General features: G+C 37.4%; 2 protein-coding genes across 3 annotated transcripts; one reads left to right on the top strand and one right to left on the bottom strand.

Moving 5' to 3' along the window:
* The first annotated feature begins 1,285 nt into the window (after positions 1–1,285).
* Positions 1,286–5,463, top strand: LOC107670827 (myelin and lymphocyte protein-like). The gene is made up of 4 exons (XM_016463596.1): positions 1,286–1,436; positions 3,619–3,786; positions 4,621–4,755; positions 4,981–5,463. Exons 1-4 carry the CDS (start codon positions 1,347–1,349, stop codon positions 5,053–5,055), a joined length of 468 nt encoding a protein of 155 aa, XP_016319082.1. The 5' UTR covers positions 1,286–1,346; the 3' UTR covers positions 5,056–5,463.
* A 976-nt stretch (positions 5,464–6,439) lies between these two features.
* LOC107670879 (28S ribosomal protein S5, mitochondrial-like) lies at positions 6,440–22,402 on the bottom strand. Of its 2 annotated transcripts, none has more exons than XM_016463677.1 (11): positions 22,300–22,402; positions 21,213–21,341; positions 18,060–18,185; positions 16,526–16,759; positions 15,479–15,513; positions 10,481–10,571; positions 10,248–10,294; positions 9,921–9,978; positions 9,257–9,319; positions 7,847–7,983; positions 6,440–6,946 (listed from the first exon to the last, which is right to left on the bottom strand). In XM_016463677.1, exons 1-11 carry the CDS (start codon positions 22,346–22,348, stop codon positions 6,722–6,724), a joined length of 1,194 nt encoding a protein of 397 aa, XP_016319163.1. In that variant the 5' UTR covers positions 22,349–22,402; the 3' UTR covers positions 6,440–6,721. The 2 variants fall into 2 exon arrangements, with proteins under 2 accessions (XP_016319163.1, XP_016319162.1); XM_016463676.1 differs by lacking the exons at positions 21,213–21,341; positions 22,300–22,402 and adding exons at positions 19,871–19,999; positions 20,958–21,060.
* Between the last annotated feature and the right edge of the window lie 1,001 nt (positions 22,403–23,403).

The following is a 23,403-nucleotide window of genomic DNA, read 5'->3' on the forward strand; positions in this document are numbered from 1 at the left end:
GTTAGCCAGCTAGATGGCCCTGGTGTTGCCAACTCGAAATCTGATTGGTTAAAGCAACGGTTTCATTGCCATTGATTTAAGCTAACAGACGCCTGCACTGTTGATTCGGAAGGCCTTAAGGCAGATTTCTTTGACCCTGGCAACACGTTTGCTGAAATATGATTGGATAAAAGCTCTAATATAAACATACACTGCTGGAAGCAGTGCAACCAAGAGAAAAGCTATGAAATGAAGAGAATTGACTATTGGAAATAATTTAATACACATTCATGGAAAAATATATTAAAACTAAATCAGTGATTCTGATAGTGTTTGGGCCAGCAGAGAAGGCTTTGCTGGCCCTGACGGCCCACCACTGCTCAAACCAATAAAGAGGATATCAGAAACAGATCCTTACCTTAATAGGCAACTAACCAGCAGAACATCATGGAACACACCTCCTAACAAGCCACCCATCTTAAACAACCAACAATGGGATTATTTTTGAGGAGATGCTCAATATGAAACTAGGAGGAGAGATATGTTTGCAGTGCTTCCATACGGCCAAATAATTCCAGAGAATTCTGCAATAGATTAGTAGAGAAAATGAGATCTTTCTGATTTGATATGAAGATTTTGAAGTGACATTCTGGTCTAATTTGATGCCCATGGATTTTAGCTTTGTTTGAGCTGTAAAAACAAACGAAAATGTTGTACTGAAATTGTGTATCTAATCTGAAATGAGCCTTTTAAAAATAAATCTATTTGATATTACTGATCATCTCAGTCCATTATTTGATTGCATCAACGTTTGTCAGAAACTGAGGTAGTCAAAAGATGCAGCTATATTTCACAAGAGTCATATTCCAACAAGTACTACTGATTAATAGACCTCGCCCATATTTTATACATGTTTATTTAAAGTTATGATGTCGACATTGTTCAAAACTATGCCCTTTAAGAGAGAGGGGACACTCCTTCTCCTTATCGACTGTTTCTATACGCCTACAATGTTGCCACACTGTTAGCCCAACTGTTTTTGACCCAAACTTTATTCACTGGGCAAACATCTTCCCCTCCACAAACACTTGGTCAGTCGAGTGTGTCTGTGTATTTGCGAACACCTGAGCTGACTGACCTGTCCTGTTGCCACACTGCACCCATATAAACAAAGCCCGCGATCCTCAGCCTCACATCCCGCTCAGTGAAAGTGGAGCGGCCCGTTGCTCTCCTCACGGAGGGTGTGTCCATACGGAAGTTTTGTCAATGGAAGAGCAGGTTTTTCTGGTCTCCAGTGGACATTGAAAAGACGCGCCCGTGGCTCCGTTACTCCACTCATTCCTCTAGAGGATAGCGGGAGCACGACCATGGCAGCGGCCACGCAGCAGATGTCGAGTCTGCCCAGCGGACTCCGGGTCTGTTCCACTGTACCGGACATCCTCTACCTGCCAGAGCTGGTGCGTGAGCGGAATACTTCATGCTCAGAAATGACCATGGTTTATCATAGTCTTATCCGGTTATTGTAAAATATCAGATTATTTTGGACACTTAAACAGTGTAAGACGCTTTCAGAATATTTTCTTAGCTTCGTGCATTTTTTCTAAACCATTTTCAACTTACTTTTTTTTTTTTTTGATTTGAAGTAAAAAAATGGAAAATGGAAATAGGAGAAAAGCAAAACGGGCGACAATAGCAACAACAACAACAACAACAACAACAAAAAAATCACCTTTTTCACCTTTACGGCTTCTTTAAACTGTAGTAGCCTAGCCTATCATTTGACCAACAAGGCTACTGTTATTTTATTAGAAAATGTAGTTTTTGGTCTAAATATAAGTTCAACGACAAATATGATAAGTTATATGTTTTTAAAACAGTATGTGTTTGTGTATATTATTGGTGGTTCCGACTCATTTAGTTTTGTCCATATATGTATTAAATAAGACAGTGGAGAGAAAAGCGTGGTTGTTTTACTCAAAAATATTTTACATTCTTTTGAACTATTAGAATTTAATTTTTTATTATATTATTTTTATATAGACCTGTACTTTTTTCTATTATTGGATGTAACTAACTGTGGGTTTCTAGTGACGAGGTCTCAGTCCAGCACCTCCACAAGCATTTGACACCAAGGTTAATGAGGGACACATAGGCTACAGTTCACCTACACAACCCATACGCTTGAATTAACCTGTAATGATGGATCAAAGAATGGTGCTTGAAAGAAAGAGTTTGTTTTTTGGTTCTGGTTCTTGTCTGAGCTCAGTATAGGAGCTTTGAAGGGCATGAATGTGAGCTCAGGTCATGTATCAGTCATTCAAATGAAAGGCGAGATGAGTCTATGCGTGTTAGGAGGATTAGTGGAACAGACGGAGAAAACAGAAACAGTGTGCGAGTCTGCGTGCTTTTTATCAGCTCCTCTCACTGTCTTTGTTCTAGTTCGCCATTTAGACGCAATATATTTGATAAACATGTATGTGATAATAATATGCCTCTATAAACACACCTGGTCTTTTAAGTCTGTCATAAAAAAGTAGGCTAAGTGTAGCTGCACACTATGCTATTGAGTGTGAAAGACGTTTATGAAATGCTTTCTTTGCTGGTTTATGCACTTGTGGCTACTGAAATATCATGATCTTTTAATAGTGCCCGTTTGTGTGCATTTGATTCTTGTCGTGAGAGTAAATTAATCCATGGGTGTGTAAGAGAGAGAGAGAAATGCTTGAATGTGTTATCGTAAGAGGAGAGTGATATGTCGCATCGAATGCTGTTTAGGTTTGTGTCTGTGTTCAGAGTTGATAATGCACAGTTAGACTGTCATAATCACGCCTAAACATTATTTATTTAAAGAGATAAAAAAGTAACGAAAACTAACTAAACTAAATATAAGTAAATATGGACATAAATTGATGTAATTTCAAATGATTTTATAATCTAGCTATATTATCTTAAATCTTCCGCTTTAAAAAAAACAACAATTGCAAAACAATCCGCCTATAGCAACAAATCGATCACTGCAAAAGTATTATATTAAAGCTTACTACTGTATTATTATCGCCAGTGTGATACGATATTTAAAGGCATCATATAATGCGATTTCAAGTTTTCCTTTCTCTTTGGAGTGTTACAAGCTGATTGTGCATAGAAGCGGACCAGCGGTGTTCCTATGGACGACGTAAAAAAATATCTAACCAACCACTGAATGCGGCTCCGCTCCTGACCAATCAGAATCGAGTATTCCAGAGCGCTGTGTAATAAATTAGTAGGCCTATATTTTTGTTATTTATTGTTGAGGAGCTGTTGAGTATATAATATATACGCAACAGCTCCTCAACAATAAATAACAACAATAAATAACATCATCACAGGCTACTTGAAACGTAGATAGTCTATATACATTTCAAGAAGCCTGTGATTATCTGTGCTGGTCTGGTGAGCCGTAATTATCAGGGAAGGTTTGTACTGTGTACAGACACTTTATGTGGAGTGAGTTTATCATTAACACAGGTGTGTTAATAAGAATGAATGCATTAAACTACTATCTAAATTCAAAGGTCTAGTCTGGTTGTGGTTGGTTGCACTTGCACAAATTGCTATACTGAATTTGCATGTGTGGGTGTGTGTGTGTTTGTCCCACAGGTGTTTGGAGGGCTGGTATGGATCCTGGTGGCATCTACACATGTGACAACGCCAAACCCTCAAGGATGGGTGATGTTTGTATCAGTCTTCTGCTTTGTGATGACCTTCCTCTGGCTCGTCATCTTCGCCTGTGGAGGGCACAAAAACAGCAGCGCCTGGGCTACAGCGGTGAGCAGAGAGCAGGCTAGCTTATAGTGGCTCAGACTTCCCCACTAAAATAATTCAGATGACTAAAAGATATGACTCAAACTAAAAGCCATTTTAGCCAAAAAAAACAAAAAAAAAAACTACTAAAGCTAAATCAAAATTTGCTGTCAAAATGACCACTGCTACATAATGTATTATAATATGCTTATAATATAACATAATATAATATTATCATGCCTCATCACGTAGTAGTAGATGCTTGGTGTGTGTGAATGTGTGTATCTACAGTCAAACCAAAAATTATTCAGACACCAGATATAATTTTTGATATTTTTTTTACTAGTGGGTGCAGGACACTACAGTTAATTTATGTACTATAGCAAAATAAAGTAAACTGTGGCATATTATACCCAAAAAAGTCTTCATACAGTGAACTACCAGTAAAACTGATAAGAATTTGGGACCAAAAATCTTTCAGACACGTTGACCTGACCATGTTTTGCTTAAGTGTTTTTTCTTTAATTGCTAGTGCAACCTTTTTACACCACAGACTGAACAAAATTAAGCTTTGCTTGGTAATTGGTTGACCTAAATTGGTATTATCTAATTGTGTACTTAAATTTAACAGCTGACAGCTATTCAACCTAATTCATTTGTGAGACAGTCTAACAGAAGGATGGCATTATCAAGATGAATTTGTTCTGACAGTTTAACTCTGAGTTCTTGTAATATTTTATTACCATTTTCTAAACTAGCGAATAAACTGTGATAATGTGAGAAATGTTGAAGGTGTCTGAATAAATTTTGGTTTGACTGTATAATGGATTGACTTACTATGATGTCTTCTGTGTGCAGGACTTTATTTATCACCTGACTGCTGCGGTGTTCTATCTGAGCGCCTCAGTGATCCTGGCCTATGTGACCATCATCCTCAAATATGCAACTTTAGCACCATTAGACCAGTACTATAAAATTGACATCGCAGCTGTGGTAAGCACAAAATAAAGACTTTATAGGTATCTGTTGATATTGAATTGTTAATTATTCATGCTTCTTTCCATATTTTTATATTTAGGCTAGCTTAATTTTTAAAAAGACCTTTAATTTATAATAATCTTTGGCAAACCTAAAAATGAACTTCCATTTTTTTAAACATTTTTATAGCTACTTAAAGTTCAAATGTATGGCTGAATTTTTACTCTCTCTCTCCCTTAGGTGTTCTCGTATGTTGCCACATTGCTTTACTTCATCCATTGCATCCTTTCTGCTGTGCGGTGGAAATCCTTCTAATCAAAGAATCTAAGCAAAAGAAAAATAAATCTGACATAAATTGTTTAATAAATAGTAAATAAACACTGGAAAACCACTGGGGCTAAAAGACGAATGTCAGGGGTCAGTCCTGAGTGCCCTCTATTCAGAAACACAAAAGCAATGATGATGGATTAAACCCACTTATACTTTCCATACTAGATTATTCCAGCCTAATTACTTTTCTAATGATGATGCATTCTTATATTTGGGGGAAGGGAAACTTTTTGAAATGCTATCTGTACTTGTACAATGACGCTCAGTGTAGATGTGGATGACGAAATAATGTGGGTTTTGTATACTTCTTGTACCTTTGTAACAGATAAATAAATTTTTGTATATTTAGCTACTACACGCCATGAACATAATATTTTAATAAAAGAATATGAACTGGACAGAATTCCCTGTCTTCCCCTCCCTCTCTTCATGTATTGCCTGTATAAATATGACTATTTAAATGATGCATTTTCATATAGGCAAATGTCAATCACAGTATTTATTGATGTTGAACGTTTCATAATGTGTAGATTCCAGTATTCTGGCTTTTAAATGCTTGTATATGAGAGACAAGCTTGTGACAGATGTATTTTAACATAAAAGACACTCTAGCACTCACATTTAGCTGAGCTATCTCTCTTTAAAAAATAGATTTAAAAATATTACTAACACCAATGGAACACGTCAAATGGAGGTATGGATCCCTAACAAATTTAAAATAAACGCATAATAAAAAATAAAAAAAATCAGCCCAATTTAACCAAACACTGATTTCACTCCAAACACTCCCCTGAACACTGGTGTTTTGAACCATATTTTGCATATGCAAATGAACTGATCAAATGAGCCGTACCAACTCTCTAAAATACAACATACCTATACACAACTTTTGCATTTAATTAATATATCAGCTAACTCAATTATAAAGCTGTGTTTGCAAGACAACATAAAAAAAACTACATAAACAGTGATTAACTATATACGGGGTCGTTCACACAGAATGAGATTTTGCATTCAACTACATTGCTTTTCCTTTGTTTTTCTATGTAAACATGAGCTAGAACATGAGCGCGTTTGACCATTGCACTTGTGTGTTGCACATTACACAGTGTTATAAAAATGCAGTGCTTAAATTAAAAGAAGTTCAACTTAAAAAAAAACCTCTAGACTTGCATTTTTTTTCCACGGCTGCAATCCAGTCATTGCTATTTTGCATGAGCTAAATTTGAAAGTGACCTCTGTGTGATGCATCGCCACACCATTGATGATAAACAGTGGACCTTTTTGCAGCAACATTTTGAAATTAAGCTGAAATGTGACCATGCCTTTACAAAAAAACATGAGCAAGATTGATGAGCTGACACTGAACGTGGGTTTATTGTAGATTTATTTCCAGTTATAAGTCATGTGTAGGTAAGTGAGAACAAAGTCTCCCTTCATACATTCACTTCCAAGCTACTCTTTCATGGGCTAGCGACATATAAACACTCATTTCTGGGGGTATGTAGCACTTCAGGACCTTTCACTGTGTGGTGAAATGGTAGTTTAACAGCCTAGTTCCAATCCAAGCATGTGCCCCCAGCAAACGGTTGTCAGTTCTGCACTAGACACTCAACCTGCAATACGGATTGGCTGGACATTACCGTTCAGATCACCAGATGGTCCTTTTAACCCCTGCCCACACTGATCTCTTAACACCCTGTGAGGCCTTCACATCAGCCCAGTGCAGACGCGTGTTGGGCACATCGTCCTCCACTTCAGGTTCCTTACGGGCACCGAGCTGCGGTCGCGCCACTACGATGGGCAGAGTGCCTTGCTCTGCCCTGAACTCCACCACATTCAGCTTCTTTTTATCAGCGAGATTCTGATGAGTCTCCTGTAGAACAACAGAGGAGAGGAAGTCAGTTATAAGCCTGAAAAATACAGTGGCAGTTTAGAGGGTCCTTAGTTTACTGTGAACATGCATACTTACAGGAATAGTTCACCCAGAAATGAAAATGTACTCTCCCTCAGGCCATCTAAGACGTAAATGAGTTTGTTTTGAACAGATTTTGCTGTTTTACCATTACATTTCTCCAAATCTGTTCACTCATCTACATCTTGGATGGCCTGAGGGCGATTAAATTCTCATTTGAGGGTGAACTATCCCTTTAAGGTCCTAGTGAACAATAGATTATTCTTTAGTGAGGCCAAACAGTGAGGATTCAGCAAACTGGAATGATACAGATTTAGCCTGAATTCTTTCCAATTGTTCCTTAAAGAAGTTCCTGGACGTTTAAGTTTATTGGTCTCGAAAACCATCAATCTGATTTTAGTATCAGAGTTAGGGATGGAGTATTGCACGAATTTCATTTATGAATATTCACATATTAGAGTTAAATCAGAGTAATCTAGATGATACTACCGCAACAATATTATTGAATCCACTTGATTTAAACCGGTTAAATATTAACATCAATATTACAAATCACAACAATGGCATGTACTCTCCAAGTAATTTCAATAAGTAAACATTGCTGCAAGATATTGTTTAAGCAAATAACAATCAAAGAAATGGTTAAGACTTTTCATGTTATTATTGTTGTTTGATTAATACTAACAACATATAAACATTAATTAAGACATGTTTGACAGAAATGTGGTTCCAAGACTAACAGAAGATGTTGATTCTGAAACACACAATACTTGGCAAAATCATGGTCACTATATCAAATAAGCCACTACGATGTGTACAAAGACTGATCTGATTGGCTATTGTACTGCTGAAATCTCTCACCTGATTGGCCAGGCCGTGGAAGAGAGCCCTGGTGATGTTGAGGAGGTTAACTGAACCATCTACTTTAGCATACATATCCTCTATCCCAATCAGCTTACAAAGAGTGATTACCGCCCGATGACAACGCAGACCATAACCTGAAAGAAAGAAAAAAAATTAGATCAAATAGAAGAGAGAAGGTGAAGGTCTTTTTTATATAGTCTTTTATTGAGTTTTGACAAAAATTCTACATGGTTTGTACATTTTTACTTTGTCATATTACTTTCTTCAGTGGAACACAACACAAGATATTTCCCATTCCCTTTGACTTTAAGTGTATTTTTTGTCCAAGTCAACGGGAACCAAACTACTCATACAGGTTTGGAATAACATGAGGGTGAGTAAATAAAAATTTTCATTTTTGGGTGAACTATGCCTTTTTTAACTAATGATAATACAAAAATGTGTTACAGATACACTAAAGAAAAATGACCAAACATGTGTCAATTATCATCACACTGATGTTTTTCATCTCATTTCAAACTAAAATAAAAAATACTGTCAACAAACATTTTCACGGGTGAGATTAAGGTAAAAGAAAATATGTCCAGGGTAAGTGTGATCCACATTACATAACAATGTGACCCTATAGATGGGAAAGGTGGACGATCATGGTTCCCAGAGTTCCAGATCCAATCATAACAGCTCCTGCCAGGTTTCATTACTCTGAGGTGAGACATGGACTCTGAGAATTTGAGTCACATCAGAGCTGAACTCAGAACTCAATTACCATCAGCCCCATCTCAAATCTGAACATCATAATTTCAGCTCTGATGTCAGGAATCAAACAAACCCTTCATGGCTCAAAGGATGTGATGGGAAATCTGATACTATATGTATATGTACTGTTCTGGGATGCGTTTTCCAAAAGCATCGTTAGCTACCCATGATCGCGAGTTCCATAGAACTCTATTGGTAACGACGGAACTTGCAACCATGGTTGCTTTTTGGAAATGCACCCCTGGATATCATGAAAACATTTGCTTGACTTTGAAATGACGAAGAGTATAATTGGCATATTTGCACTTTGTCAACTTACAGTAACACATCAACATCAAAAGAGCTGCATGTAGTCACTAAATTAGAAAACTTCCTCCTCAAAATCCAATCCAATGTGGGCACAGGAGATGTACATGACTACTAGAACTGAATAGCAAGTACACTAGTCCTAGATGATCCCACCAAAACGAAACGAAAAGTTTTGGATCTGGGATGTGGTACGTGGATGTGCAAACGCACCCCTGCAAAATCTCATTTTAAGGAAATCATATTGCAAAACGTACATGATGAGCTCAGTAACATACTGGGCACACAGATCTGTTATCAAGCAAACTGTGATTGTTCACGCGTGTGTGAGGTTAAGCCACTTGCCTTTGTTCTGTTTCTTCATTCTGAGTGTGGTCCTTTTAAACTTAGACTCGATGTCATGATATACTGCACATGAGGATAAAAAGAGCATAATGATTAAAAATTAACAACAAATACAAGGAAGCTGCAAATTCAGTGTCATATAAAACACTTCTTAATTTTTTTTTATTGTCATCAATTTTGAAAAGTGTGCAGCTGTGTTGTGGAAACCATGATACATTTCTTCAGTCAATGCATACCTCTGAAATAAATTAAAAACTTTTTTTTTTTTGGTAATCAGAGGAACCATAATTTCTTCGCATTATTGTAAATTTGATTAAAATGTTAAAATAAAACACAGTAAAAAGCGAATAATAATATTAATAATGTTGCTTAATTTTATATCACCAGCAAAATCTATGTGAATATATTAATGAATGAATGAATGAATGAATTAATATATATCACCCAGCCCTAAAAGAGAGGCTCTCAAATATACAAATATCAAAACATGGAAACTATATATTATGTAAATGATTAATGCTGTGACACAGTAGAATCCTTCTCTCAAACCGCACACAAAAGCACACATATACACATGAGATTTACGATGTCTGTTTGTTATATGATAGTCAGTGACGCACGTGTGTAACACTCGCACACGCACAAAGAGTAGTAAGTGACTCACTGGTATGGTTGTTGTATCTCTCAATGTAGTAGAGATAGTGCATGGCTCGGTTTTTTGCCTGTAAAACAAAGCAGCATGCTTAATGTCAAGATGATTTCACTGTAACCTGATCTGGTAGCTCCAACACAAAAGCTAGAGCTTCAAATCTTGTAAGTGTGTCATGGGAACTGAGGAATTATTGAGCTCACAGCCCCGTTCTGTCATTATTGTGCCCTTGAGCAAGTCATTTAACCTCAGGTTGCTTCAGGGGGGAATCGTGCCTGCAATTAGAGTACAGTATGTGACTTTGTGTGCATGTGAATGAGTTTGCATGTGACCATGGCTTACTTTTCTAAGTGCGGTGTTCTTGTCTGCTGCTTTTCCCAGTGCAAACCCTGCAGAGAAGTGAATAAAACAGCTCATTAACACTGATTATGGCCATTGTGTTTTTACCAGCCACATATTAAACTACTGAATTGTTCCATATACTCCAGACCAGAGATGGCCTTAGTTGAGATCTAGATTAAGGCATTTAGCCTTCAGAGAAACATCATTAATGGCATATATGCATTTGTATTTACCTGCGGCTCCATTTCCATTGCCCACAGCGACCAGAGCACTGATGGATCTCTTCCTGCTCTCTTTGGCCGTGACGTTAAACACACTCTTGACCTGTCAATCAAAGAACAAACATAACATATGACTGCAGGAAATCAATTTCTGTATGTGTGCTTCCTTTAAGCAACCACCAGGAGGCAGTACAAACCCACTGGAAAACACTAATACGCTCCACTGAAACATCTCAAATACTGCAGTCTCAAATACTGCAGACACACACACACACACACATACACTCTCTCTTTCTCCCCTTAGGCTGCAGATGTGTGCGTAATTGCATAGTATAAAGTACTTGTACAGAATAAAAGCTTTTTTGCTCCTGCTACTTACTGCAATCTGTTATGTAACGTTTGCTGTAGGAGTATTATTGATATGATGATATCTTTGTGCTGAAAGAAAAAGCCACCCACTGGCAAGAACTAGACATGTTCAGAGGAAGTTACAAGGTGGATTTCAGCCTATTCAAAGAGCTCAAGCACAAAAGTTACACAGCTGATTATGTCCTAAACCAGCAGTCAGCAACCACCCACTGGAAAACACTAATACGCTCCACTCAAACATCTCAAATACTGCAGTCTCAAATACTGCAGACACACACACACACACACACACACACACACATACACTCTCTCTTTATCCCCTTAGGCTGCAGATGTGTGCGTAATTGCATAGTATAAAGTACTTGTACAGAATAAAAGCTTTTTTGCTCCTGCTACTTACTGCAATCTGTTATGTAACGTTTGCTGTAGGAGTATTATTGATATGATGATATCTTTGTGCTGAAAGAAAAAGCCACCCACTGGCAAGAACTAGACATGTTCAGAGGAAGTTACAAGGTGGATTTCAGCCTATTCAAAGAGCTCAAGCACAAAAGTTACACAGCTGATTATGTCCTAAACCAGCAGTCAGCAACCTTTTGAAGTGCCATATCTTGATTCATTATAATATTCAAATGCCGAGACGTACTCGTCTCATTCTACAGAAAGCCTCGGTTTAAAACAGTGTCTGCGGTAATGTCTCCTCTTTTAAATAAAGTATTATTCTGACAGAAAAAAGTACATCAATTAAAGTGCCACTGCGTACCCCACTAGGCAGTTTACGTGGTTTATCCACACTGCATGGTTCATTTGGATTGTTTGGCTATCATACAGTTCATAACAAAATAAATATGGTTGTGTGAGGATAAGGACTACTGCAGGTAGGTCTGCATGCAAATACAAGGGAGTTTAACATACCTACCTAAATAAAATGGCTAAAAAATATTATTCATCTCTCTTGCTCATGTGCCAATTCAAATGCATTCAATTTCAACTGTTAAGGTGCACCAGTTCTGTTTATCAGCAATTTTTTCAACCTCTCTGGTCATTTTTTGAAATCCTACTTCAAACAAACAACTAGTCTAAAATATGCCTATACAATGTAACTACAGTGTAAAATACACCAACGCAACGTAATTACAGTGTAAAATATACAGACAATTTAACCTCGACTAATGCAAGACAAAAACAATGTAACTTTGACTGCAGTGTAAAATATGCCTACACAATGTAACTACAGTGTAAAATAAATCAGCACAACGCAACTAGTCTAAAATATGCCTATACAATGTAACTACAGTGTAACATACACCAACACAATGTAATTACAGTGTAAAATATACAGACAATTTAACCTTGACTAATGCAAAATACAAAAACAATGTAACTGACTGCAGTGTAAAATATGCCAACACAATGTATCTACAGTGAAAAATATGACAACACAATGTAACTACAATGTAAAATATGCCTACACTGTAACTACAGTGTAAAAGGCCAACACAATGCAACTATAGTGTAAAATACGCCAACGTAATGTAACTCAACCGGCTCACGGTTAATCGTTACATCCCTAGTCAGCACAATGCAACTAGTCTAAACTATGCCTATACAACATAACTACAGTGTAAAATACACCAACACAATGTAACTACAGTGTAAAATATACAGACAATTTAACCTCAACTAATGCAAAATACAAAAACAATGTAACTGACTGCAGTGTAAAATATGCCAACACAATGTATCTACAGTGTAAAATATGACAACACAATGTAACTACAATGTAAAATATGCCTACACTGTAATTACAGTGTAAACTATGCCAATGATCCAGTGTTTTGCAACTATAACAGAACTGTAAAGTCTCCAGACAATGTCGTCAAGTTCACAGTGTAGTCAATTTTATAGTGTAAAACATGCCTTATAAATAGTGTGACAACAATATCAAAGTAATAAACTTGACTAGACAATGCAAAATGTGACTATGTAAAATGGTGTGTAAGATACAGAAAAAGAGAATGAGATCATTTAACCATTATAAGACATGATAAAATGCAGATGGGAGCCTAAAACTCTAAAAGTCCTCCTCTTGCTTTAATCTATCTCCATAACCATTACATCTTTTTATCAATCTTCTCTAACTATCAGCCATATCTCTTGCCCTCCTCTGTCTGTCTCGCTCTCTCAGTCTTGCTCATGTATCATCCGCTCTAGAGCACTATGGCTCTCTTCCCTCTCTCTTGGCAGACGTTGCGTGTCCTTGGGAGAAGTTCTCGAGTTTACAAGAAATATTTGGTTTAATTAATGTGGCTTTATAAGTACTTGGGCTCTTTCAGACTTTACTCGTGCCTTCACTAGGACACCCAGGAGACAGCGGGATGGAGGGAGGGAAAAGTGCGCCACTTTAAATGCAAGCCTGATAATGTCACCAAGCTTTTCAGAAACACTTCAAATTAATCTGCGTCCACAGAGATGGAGGTCCTGGAGAACCGCAAATACTCTTCATTTCTGTGTAAGCCCTCTAGTGTGTCTGTACTGGGTTATCTCTTAAGCTCTGGGGCAATGTGAGGACAACACGCTGCCATGTGCCCGATCACATGCGATATACTGTTGTCCAGACTCAGCGCTAATGTGCTGGACACTGCAAAAGACTGAGGGGGTCTGACTCACAGTCTGTGGTGGTCCATTCTAGTCACTATTGCCAGTGGCCCTAAAACGTCAATCAAAATGACAGTACGAAAGAAATGGAGAGCGACAGAATTGTTCTGTTCAAAACCCAGCGAGCTGTCTTCATAGGCATCACGGAGACGCTCCTGGTGTGAATTCTGTTCCAAAGGTTAGGTAACTTAATTATGTGGCCTGCCAAGACACATCCTTTTGGCAGCACTGCATGCAACTTTTGCAGACAGCAATTCTATAACATACGATTACAAGCTCAGTGGAAAAAAAAATCCAAGGTGAATTTGATTCTGTAATTATTTAATTAATTAATTTATTATTTATAATTATACAAGAGATTTTTATATTCAAATAAATGCTGTCTTTTGAAATTTATATTCACAAGAATTATATTTACAAAGAATTCTGCAAATAAAAAACGTACCATGGTTTCCACAAAAATAAGGTCTCCCTTAGAGTGTATGATGCACACTGAGCGTTCCAAGTCATTTATGAGGTTCATTTCAATTAAGAGGCTGGTGTCTCAGACAACTGCGTGTGTAGGCAGTAGGCAATGAGGCAGCTCACTAGGTTTTGGAACAAAGCTAATGAGAGCGAGAAGAAAGCAGATCACTTCACCTAAATCATCAGCCTGCCATTTGATTTCTTGCAGTGTTCAGATAGGGAAGAAAAAACTTTGGCTGTAAACCTGTCCACTTCTTTGCCAACAAAGCTTTATGGAAATGAAAGAATCAGAGGACAAAAGAAAGACAATATGGAAAACGCAGTAAAGTGAAAGAGAGACGAGGACCCGAGGTGAATTGCTGTACTGATTTCCATTCTAAACTCAGCAACACTTCTGCCAAATGAGTCTTGTGGTGCCAGCCAGGGGCTCTATACAGAGATTTGTTTATCAAACGTTCATTGTTGTGTATAATTAGATAATTCTCCAGACACTCCACACTACATGGTAATTTTGTGCTGAGCAGATTTTGTGTCCCGACTGCCTCCCATTTAGGAGTTTAAGAGAGTGGTTCAGAAGCTCTGAGATACACACATGCAATCACACTCACAAGGGAGATACACACAAACACAATTTCTCTTGAATTCAAAAATGATGAGATGCTGTATCTCCAAAGCACATCTCTTTGACATCATCACAAACACACTAGCTCTGTTCCAAACTTGGTTTGCCACCTACCTAGGCAGCATTTAAAGGTCTTTTCCCAACATAAAACTCTTTCCAAATAGTAGGCAGAAAAATTACCTCATTTTGGCAATTCTAAGGCAACACAGTATGCAGCCTTTGTGGATTAAGCAATCCCAAAATGCACTGTGACGACCTCAGTAAAAAACAACCCAAGGGAAAAATTAAGCGTTTAATATAGTTTAAATTGTATTTTATTCCTCTGATGGCAAAGCTGTATTTTCAGCAGCCATTGCTCCAGTCTTCATTGTCACATGATTCTTCAGAAATCATTCTAATATGCTGATTTACTGCTCAAAAAACACTTCTTATTATTGTCAATGTTGAAAACTGTTCATCTTAATTATAGATGGAGAGTTTTTGTTTTTTGTTGAATAGAAACAGCGCTTATATGACAGAGCAATCTTCTGTAACTTTATAAATTTCTTAACTGTCACTTTTTATTAATTTAAGATATTCTTGACAAACAAAAAAGTATTAATTTCCTTAATTTTTTTTATTAAATATATATTTTGTCAGAATTCACAACTGCATTGGAATGGCTATCAATGGAGAAACAAGATAAAGCAGATCAAATGAATCCCTTGTCGCAGGTAGGGAAAAATAATATTAAATAATAATAAGAAAAATCACTTTTAATAATCCAATCAGATCATAATTGATACAAAAATCTTTTCAAGTAGAATATTCATTTTCAATCATAAATTCAAAACATTATGGAATTTGTTTTAATGCAATTTCATGTTAGTAAGATGCATGGTTCTGTTCGTACTCACCTCTATCACGCGTGAATCAAAATCTTCATATGTTTCTGAAGGGAAAAAAGGGAAAAAGCAAAGTCACAACTTGTTATAAACAACAAAAAACACTAAAGGTCATCAGCACAGGTTGAGATAGCTAAAAATGGCTCACACAGCCTACTTGTTTTTGATCAGGGACAGCAAACGCGTTAAATGAGATTAGGTGAGCGGTCTGTTATGACCTCTAACCCCAGGGCTCTGAGGTTGCCACAGTAACTCATTACAGGTGTTTCATTTTGCCCACGAGAGACAAGCATATTTCCTCGATTTAAAGGAGGGGGTGTTGCTGTGGTGACTCAGGGGTGAGAAGTTGTTGGAGCAGATCTAGACATGATTTAGACTCCAGGCCTCACCGTCGCTGGGCAATCCATCACCACGACTACCAGAGATTGCACCCACATCCCTTTGGCCAATCAGACGACGGGAAATCTATTCCCACTGTAAGATGGTGAGCGGCAGAACAGAGATGAACAGCGGTGTAAATTACAAGGAGATTGCACTTTCTGCATCTCGTTTCACTGTGTCTGAGTGTGTGTGTGAGTGTTGAAGCGAGAGACAAGCATATTTCCTCGATTCAAAGGAGGGGGTGTTGCTGTGGTGACTCAGGGGTGAGAAGTTGTTGGGAGCAGATCTAGACATGATTTAGACTCCAGGCCTCACCGTCGCTGGGCAATCCATCACCACGACTACCAGAGATTGCACCCACATCCCTTTGGCCAATCAGACGACGGGAAATCTATTCGCACGGTAAGATGGTGAGCGGCAGAACAGAGATGAACAGCGGTGTAAATTACAAGGAGATTGCACTTTCTGCATCTCGTTTCACTGTGTCTGAGTGTGTGTGTGAGTGTTGAAGCAACCAAAGTGCGTAGATGCAGGTGTTGTACCATACATTCTACTATGTTTTCATCAAACTGTTTGACTATCCATTATAAATCAACTATACATCCATGCATCTCCTTAACCAAGTGTTTTCAGCAGAATGGGACAAATCAAAGAGATGTCCCACACACACAAACACACCTCCGTTGGGCCCCGGATCTGGCGGACCCAGACTGATCCCACCCCAAGAGTAGCCGGTCCAGCCCCTCTCTCTCTTTATCTTAGTCTTCCTGCGTTTGTCCCATTCATCCCTCTGGCGTTCCAGGGCTGCTGTCACCTCCTTCTGCTCTGCCTCTCCTCGTTGTGATGGTTTCTGGACGGACCCATCTCTATACACCGGAGAATTCAGACCAGGCCACAGGTAGCCAGCACGACCTAAAGAGCACACATGGAATCACAAAAACACACGTTACACATTATTATCGGTTTCTATCTGATTTCAACAAAGGCTTCCATGAGCGAGTGTGAGAGAGGGAGAAAAATAAATCGATAGATTCCCGAGGTTTTTTCAGTGAAAGTAAATAATGCCACTCAATAACTGTGGCACTCTGTGAGCAATGTCAGCTTAGGAGAAGGTTAGATTCCAACGGCAGATATATACCTCTAAACTTGAAGCTGAGCTGTGATTGATATTCATTAACTGGCATAGTGGGTGCAAACACTTCAAGAAACGCTACAGACTAAAATGGACAGCTAATGGTTACTGCTGTTTATAGCCGTTTTAATGTAGTGTTGGCCTTAAATCTGTCCAGAGAAAACCAGAACGGGTGAGCAATAAAAGCTTAAGGCATTTCTTTTTAAGGCATCGTATCATTAAAACATTTCCTTAATGTTTGATTTACTATCCAAACATTTGCTACATAAGCTCACTCACTCCACTCATTCAAGATTATTTATATGCTGCAAAACAGGTCATAAAATGCAATATCACCATTTACATGCCTTAAAGTAGCAAACAGAAGCAAAAATAGCCAGTTTAATTCTTTGGGTCAGAGAATGATGAGATGTAGGGTCAGTAAGATTTTTTTTAATCACACGACTACTTTTATTTAGCAAATACTAAATTGATCAAAAGTGGCAGTAAATACATTTATAATATTACAAAAGTTTTCTATTTCAAATAAATGCTTTTTTTGCACTTTCGATTCATTAAAGAAACCTGAAAATAATGCATCATGGTTTCCACAAAAATATTAAGCAGCTGTTTTGCCTCTTACATTAATAATAAGAAATGTTTCTTGAGCACCAAATTAGCATGATTTCTAAAGAGGTCTGTGACACTAAAGACAGGAATTCACAGGAATAAATTACATTTTAAAATATACTGAAACAGAAAACAGTTATTTCAAATTTTACAAATATTTTAAATTGTAATAATATTTCACAATATTACTGTTTTTACTGTATTTTCGATCAAATAAAACAGCCTTGGTGAGAATAAGACACTTCTTTCAAAAACATAAAAAAATGGACCCAAATCCCCGCCCCCAAAGTCTCATTATAATCAAATGTAAATTATGATTTTTTTTTTCTTTAAAAATTATCTTTTTTCAAATTATAATGTTTTAGGTACAAGAAATAAAAGTGTAAAACAAAGCCCCTTAAAATGTTTTTAGTGTGTTCTGTTCATGCTGTGAAGCAGGCAAAGTGAGAGGATATTATGGGTGGGATGTACCTTCTCCAAGGTTCTGGCCTCGGTTGAGATCTTTTTTTATTTTACGTTTGGTTCTCTTTCCTCTTCCCTTTCTGGCACCGGCGCCGGACTCAGCTAAGACTCCCCGCCAAAGCTCATCAGCTGTCACTAAGGGAATAAATGGATGTCAATAAATCACACACACCTACAATCACATCACTAATACGGTCTATTAGACTCATACACACTCTAATAAGGTGAAGAATAAATAATAAAGTGTTAACCTGTGTATTTATATAATGACTGCACGGATTCCAGCTGTTGGTTTTACCCTGAAATTATGAACTTTCATCTATATTCTGTGTGTGCGTGTTTAGAGGGGTTGGGTAATCTGGGACGTTGGGAGTTGTTTGATGTTGTTCTGATTTAATTAGGACTTAATTAGATGAGACCGAGAGGCCTGCCAGGCTTAATGAAGCATCCGATTCCAACAAAAGCAGTTCAAGATATATCATAATTCTATCTGACAACCAAACATCCCCAATACACACTGACGCACACACTCATGTCCATACATGCAATCACACCATCTGCAAGAAAGACGATGAAGGCACATCCCTATGCAGTTTTTAAAGTTTAAAAAAAATGTTTTGGATGATTTTCTTTATAACGGTATTATTTTCTAAGCTTGCACTATTCAATGAAGAGGTGTTTACATCACAAGGAGCAGATCCTTATGAAAGCAGACAAAAAAAAAGAGTTGGGTGAACAACAAAGGTTGCATATATTAGAGGTAAAGGGCTTAAAAAGATGATGTTTTTGTTTAATTCGTTCAAATTAAAAGTCATATTTATAGTCTGATTTCACGGTCAAGCAAAGACAGTTGGTGACTCTGCAAAACAGTTTCTGTGCTTCACTTCTATAATATTCTCCATATTAGCAAGATTCACGTGGAAGAGCAAAGCATGCATAAACCCATTCCCTACAGTATTTACACATGCCAATGATATATAAAATAAAAGATCTAAAATAAGCATTCATTTATCATTATTTATATGCTATTATAATTGTTTATCATTATTTTGAATTAGCTTTTATTTTTAGATTTTTAGTTTTCATTTTACTGTAATTTTAATTATCATTTGCTATGTAGTAGTTTTAGCTTTTAATCATTTCAGTGCTTAAAGTTATTTCAGTTACATTTCAACATTTTCTTTTAGTTGAAGTTTTTAAACTAACAGTTTTATTTGGTTACAGCTTTTTTCAATTAACAAAAAATGTTTTATAGTATTAGTTTTAGCTAATAATAATAACCCTGAACTGCATGCCAATGCTATACTCCTGTTCAATGACATTGAAATAAAATAATACTATATTGATTGTTTCTGTATTGCTTATTGAATGCTTTGCTCATCTTCCACAGTAATTTAACGTCTTTCAATTATCTTCATTTAATTTCTAAACTTCAATTTAATTAGGGATCCTTCATTTAATGTAACTAAACAACATATGATGTTATTAATCATTTTACAGACCATCTGAAAAAAGTTTGGTAAAATATTCTAAAGTTGTGCTGAATTTTTTTTTTGTGACATTTGTCAATTGTCATACAGCAGATGCTTAAAAAAGCAACTTATGGCACAGTATCTTCAGTCATAGTCCCCCCTGGAGCGGCCTGAGGTTAAGTACTATGTTCAAGAGTACAATGGTGAAAAGAGATCTCATAAACTCTGTGCTCATGATATTGAGAGTCAAACCTGTGACCTATGGGCTGCCAACCCTGATCCCTAAGCAATCAGGCACCATCACTCCAGGATCTTGACTGACACTCAAAGCATATCATAGCTCCTTACGTTTGTTGAAGAAGCTTGAATGTCTGTTCTGCTGCAGGGCGGCAGTGACTGGAGCATACTGGGGGGGACTGCGTCTTGCCAAATGGGAGAGGTGAGCAGCGCCCCCTAGAGCTCTCAGAGCTCCAACACCTGTTGACAAGAGTGACAGAGGACAGGACATATCATAAAAGAAAAATTAAATGTTCTGATCTATACCATTATACAGCACAAAACCAGATGCACATAAATTACTATCTATTCTACTGACTATACACGTCCATGTATAAAATTATTCAACACCTAAAAGTCCAGTTTTTAAGTTTATTCTTTATAATATCTAATAAACATTGCCTCTAAGTGCTTAGAAGCTTATGTCACCTCTCTACTGAAATCTGTTCACACCACATGCACAATACCTTCCAGATCACTGATTATCTTTGGTTTCCACATGTTATATACATGCATTATACTGTGCATAAACCACCACAAAAACAAACCAATAAAAACAAAGAGTACATCTATTGTGCATAAACTTTTTATGGAGGCTTTATCTGCTTCTCTGTTAAGGTCAAAGCCCCTGAAACAGCAATACTGAATACATTAGTCATTTATAGTTCACAAAACACAAGCAAAAATTGCCGTACTAAGCAGCTACTTGCAGTTCTTCACACAACATCACGTAAGGTCAGAATTCTCATACTTCAGATCTGGAACGACGAAGATATTTAAAACAATAAAATCAAGACATTGCGTATGAATGATAACAAACAAGTACGTTACACATTAAAATGAACGTCACATGCTTCAAATTTCAGAGGTCAGTGTGGCAATTTACTGACAGTTATTGCAGAGATGTCTATGGTGGTTAGGGCAGACATTTTGTACTATCTGCATGAGGGATAAAATCGTTTTAGAGTTATGTATTTCTTTTTTATGAGGCAAACCATCACATTTCTTCTACTCTGACAGGGACTGTTAGCATGTTCACACTAGCTTTATCTTTAAACCTTAAACATTATTTACATGGAGCTCTCACCAAACTCAAAGACAACCGCCAATAGAGGTAAAAACAAACGTTAATTAAAAAAACGAGTTATTAAAAATGCACCTTCAAATGACAACCGGAGGACACAGCACAGCCTTGTGACCGCCGCCATGTTCGGATGGTTCGGATGCTGAGGGGTCCTTGAGCGCCGGGCGTGCTGTCCAAACCTGTGCCTGCGCAAAATTACAGGAGGAATAGTTTATCTTTTATAAACTACGATTAATACAATTATTATTTTTACAACCCTGATCCCTAAGCAATCAGGCACCATCACTCCAGGATCTTGACTGACACTCAAAGCATATCATAGCTCCTTACGTTTGTTGAAGAAGCTTGAATGTCTGTTCTGCTGCAGGGCGGCAGTGACTGGAGCATACTGGGGGGGACTGCGTCTTGCCAAATGGGAGAGGTGAGCAGCGCCCCCTAGAGCTCTCAGAGCTCCAACACCTGTTGACAAGAGTGACAGAGGACAGGACATATCATAAAAGAAAAATTAAATGTTCTGATCTATACCATTATACAGCACAAAACCAGATGCACATAAATTACTATCTATTCTACTGACTATACACGTCCATGTATAAAATTATTCAACACCTAAAAGTCCAGTTTTTAAGTTTATTCTTTATAATATCTAATAAACATTGCCTCTAAGTGCTTAGAAGCTTATGTCACCTCTCTACTGAAATCTGTTCACACCACATGCACAATACCTTCCAGATCACTGATTATCTTTGGTTTCCACATGTTATATACATGCATTATACTGTGCATAAACCACCACAAAAACAAACCAATAAAAACAAAGAGTACATCTATTGTGCATAAACTTTTTATGGAGGCTTTATCTGCTTCTCTGTTAAGGTCAAAGCCCCTGAAACAGCAATACTGAATACATTAGTCATTTATAGTTCACAAAACACAAGCAAAAATTGCCGTACTAAGCAGCTACTTGCAGTTCTTCACACAACATCACGTAAGGTCAGAATTCTCATACTTCAGATCTGGAACGACGAAGATATTTAAAACAATAAAATCAAGACATTGCGTATGAATGATAACAAACAAGTACGTTACACATTAAAATGAACGTCACATGCTTCAAATTTCAGAGGTCAGTGTGGCAATTTACTGACAGTTATTGCAGAGATGTCTATGGTGGTTAGGGCAGACATTTTGTACTATCTGCATGAGGGATAAAATCGTTTTAGAGTTATGTATTTCTTTTTTATGAGGCAAACCATCACATTTCTTCTACTCTGACAGGGACTGTTAGCATGTTCACACTAGCTTTATCTTTAAACCTTAAACATTATTTACATGGAGCTCTCACCAAACTCAAAGACAACCGCCAATAGAGGTAAAAACAAACGTTAATTAAAAAAACGAGTTATTAAAAATGCACCTTCAAATGACAACCGGAGGACACAGCACAGCCTTGTGACCGCCGCCATGTTCGGATGGTTCGGATGCTGAGGGGTCCTTGAGCGCCGGGCGTGCTGTCCAAACCTGTGCCTGCGCAAAATTACAGGAGGAATAGTTTATCTTTTATAAACTACGATTAATACAATTATTATTTTTAAAGGCGAATGGCTTTTTTCCCCCCAGATTTTATAGGGCAATATATCGTAAATATGTTGTATAATTTAATGCTGCAAGGAATCTCATTTAAAAAAATAATACATTTCACAATTTTATAAAGCTTCTTTATCTTCACAGCGATTACACTGGTTAGCTTTATTAACACTGAGTCAGTAGGATAACCACAGTTTAGTAGTAGCCTATAGGATACTAACATATGATATTTTATAGAATAATAGGCCTACATAGCCTATTAGTATTGCTTTTAAACATGTATGCCTACAAAGGGAAAAAATGGTTTTGGAATACGAACGTGAGTGGTTGGGGGTGAAGTATTTTTTAAAATCTAGTTTATTGCTATTTTATCATTCCTATATTATAAGTAGACCTGCTTGGGCGTAATTTTAGATGTTTAAGCCCACGCATGCAGTTACCCTATCAAATGTAACATTTGCATTGAAGAGCTGAGGGCTACGATCTGGAGCTCTCTCCAGGGCACATATTGATGTCTGTGCTGTCTTCTGGGACATTACAACCATCTGCTCTCTGCCTGTGATACAGCACTAGACTGGAGGAATGACACCTGCGTGCTCAGTAGAGCCTAGCCTCATATCCTTTAATCAGCAGCTCCATTATCAGCTGTAGTCAGACAGTGTCCTGTTCAGGCTGCATTAGAATCACAGGGGAACCTGCCGGTAAGAGGTGACTAGAGGATCTGAATCAGTGAAAAAGTGATCATAAAGAGGAAAAGAAAGAGAGGATATGAAGGGAAATGAGAGGGGTAAGAGGCTATCTCACATTCCACTCCCTAGTTCCCTATATGGCATAATGCAGTAGCCTATATCATAAACATTTATTTGATCACTAGCAAAGGCCTTTTAAAAATTGTGACATTTATGACTCAGTTACCTGTAGCATGATTATGAGG

This window comes from Sinocyclocheilus anshuiensis, unplaced genomic scaffold, assembly GCF_001515605.1.
Source record: "Sinocyclocheilus anshuiensis isolate Anshui unplaced genomic scaffold, SAMN03320099.WGS_v1.1 scaffold784, whole genome shotgun sequence".
In the NCBI taxonomy this organism is placed as follows: domain Eukaryota; kingdom Metazoa; phylum Chordata; class Actinopteri; order Cypriniformes; family Cyprinidae; genus Sinocyclocheilus; species Sinocyclocheilus anshuiensis.

Excerpts from the sequence above, each read along its gene's own strand:
- LOC107670827 (XM_016463596.1), top strand. The coding sequence starts at position 1,347 with ATGGCAGCGGCCACGCAGCAGATGTCGAGTCTGCCCAGCGGACTCCGG. Across the intron at positions 3,787-4,620 it reads GCAGCGCCTGGGCTACAGCG|GACTTTATTTATCACCTGAC; the intron begins GTGAGCAGAGAG and ends TTCTGTGTGCAG. Across the intron at positions 4,756-4,980 it reads AAATTGACATCGCAGCTGTG|GTGTTCTCGTATGTTGCCAC; the intron begins GTAAGCACAAAA and ends TCTCTCCCTTAG.
- LOC107670879 (XM_016463677.1), bottom strand. The coding sequence starts at position 22,348 with ATGGCGGCGGTCACAAGGCTGTGCTGTGTCCTCCGGTTGTCATTTGAA. Across the intron at positions 16,760-18,059 it reads AGGCCAGAACCTTGGAGAAG|GTCGTGCTGGCTACCTGTGG; the intron begins GTACATCCCACC and ends TGTGCTCTTTAG. Across the intron at positions 9,979-10,247 it reads AGAACACCGCACTTAGAAAA|GCAAAAAACCGAGCCATGCA; the intron begins GTAAGCCATGGT and ends TTTGTTTTACAG.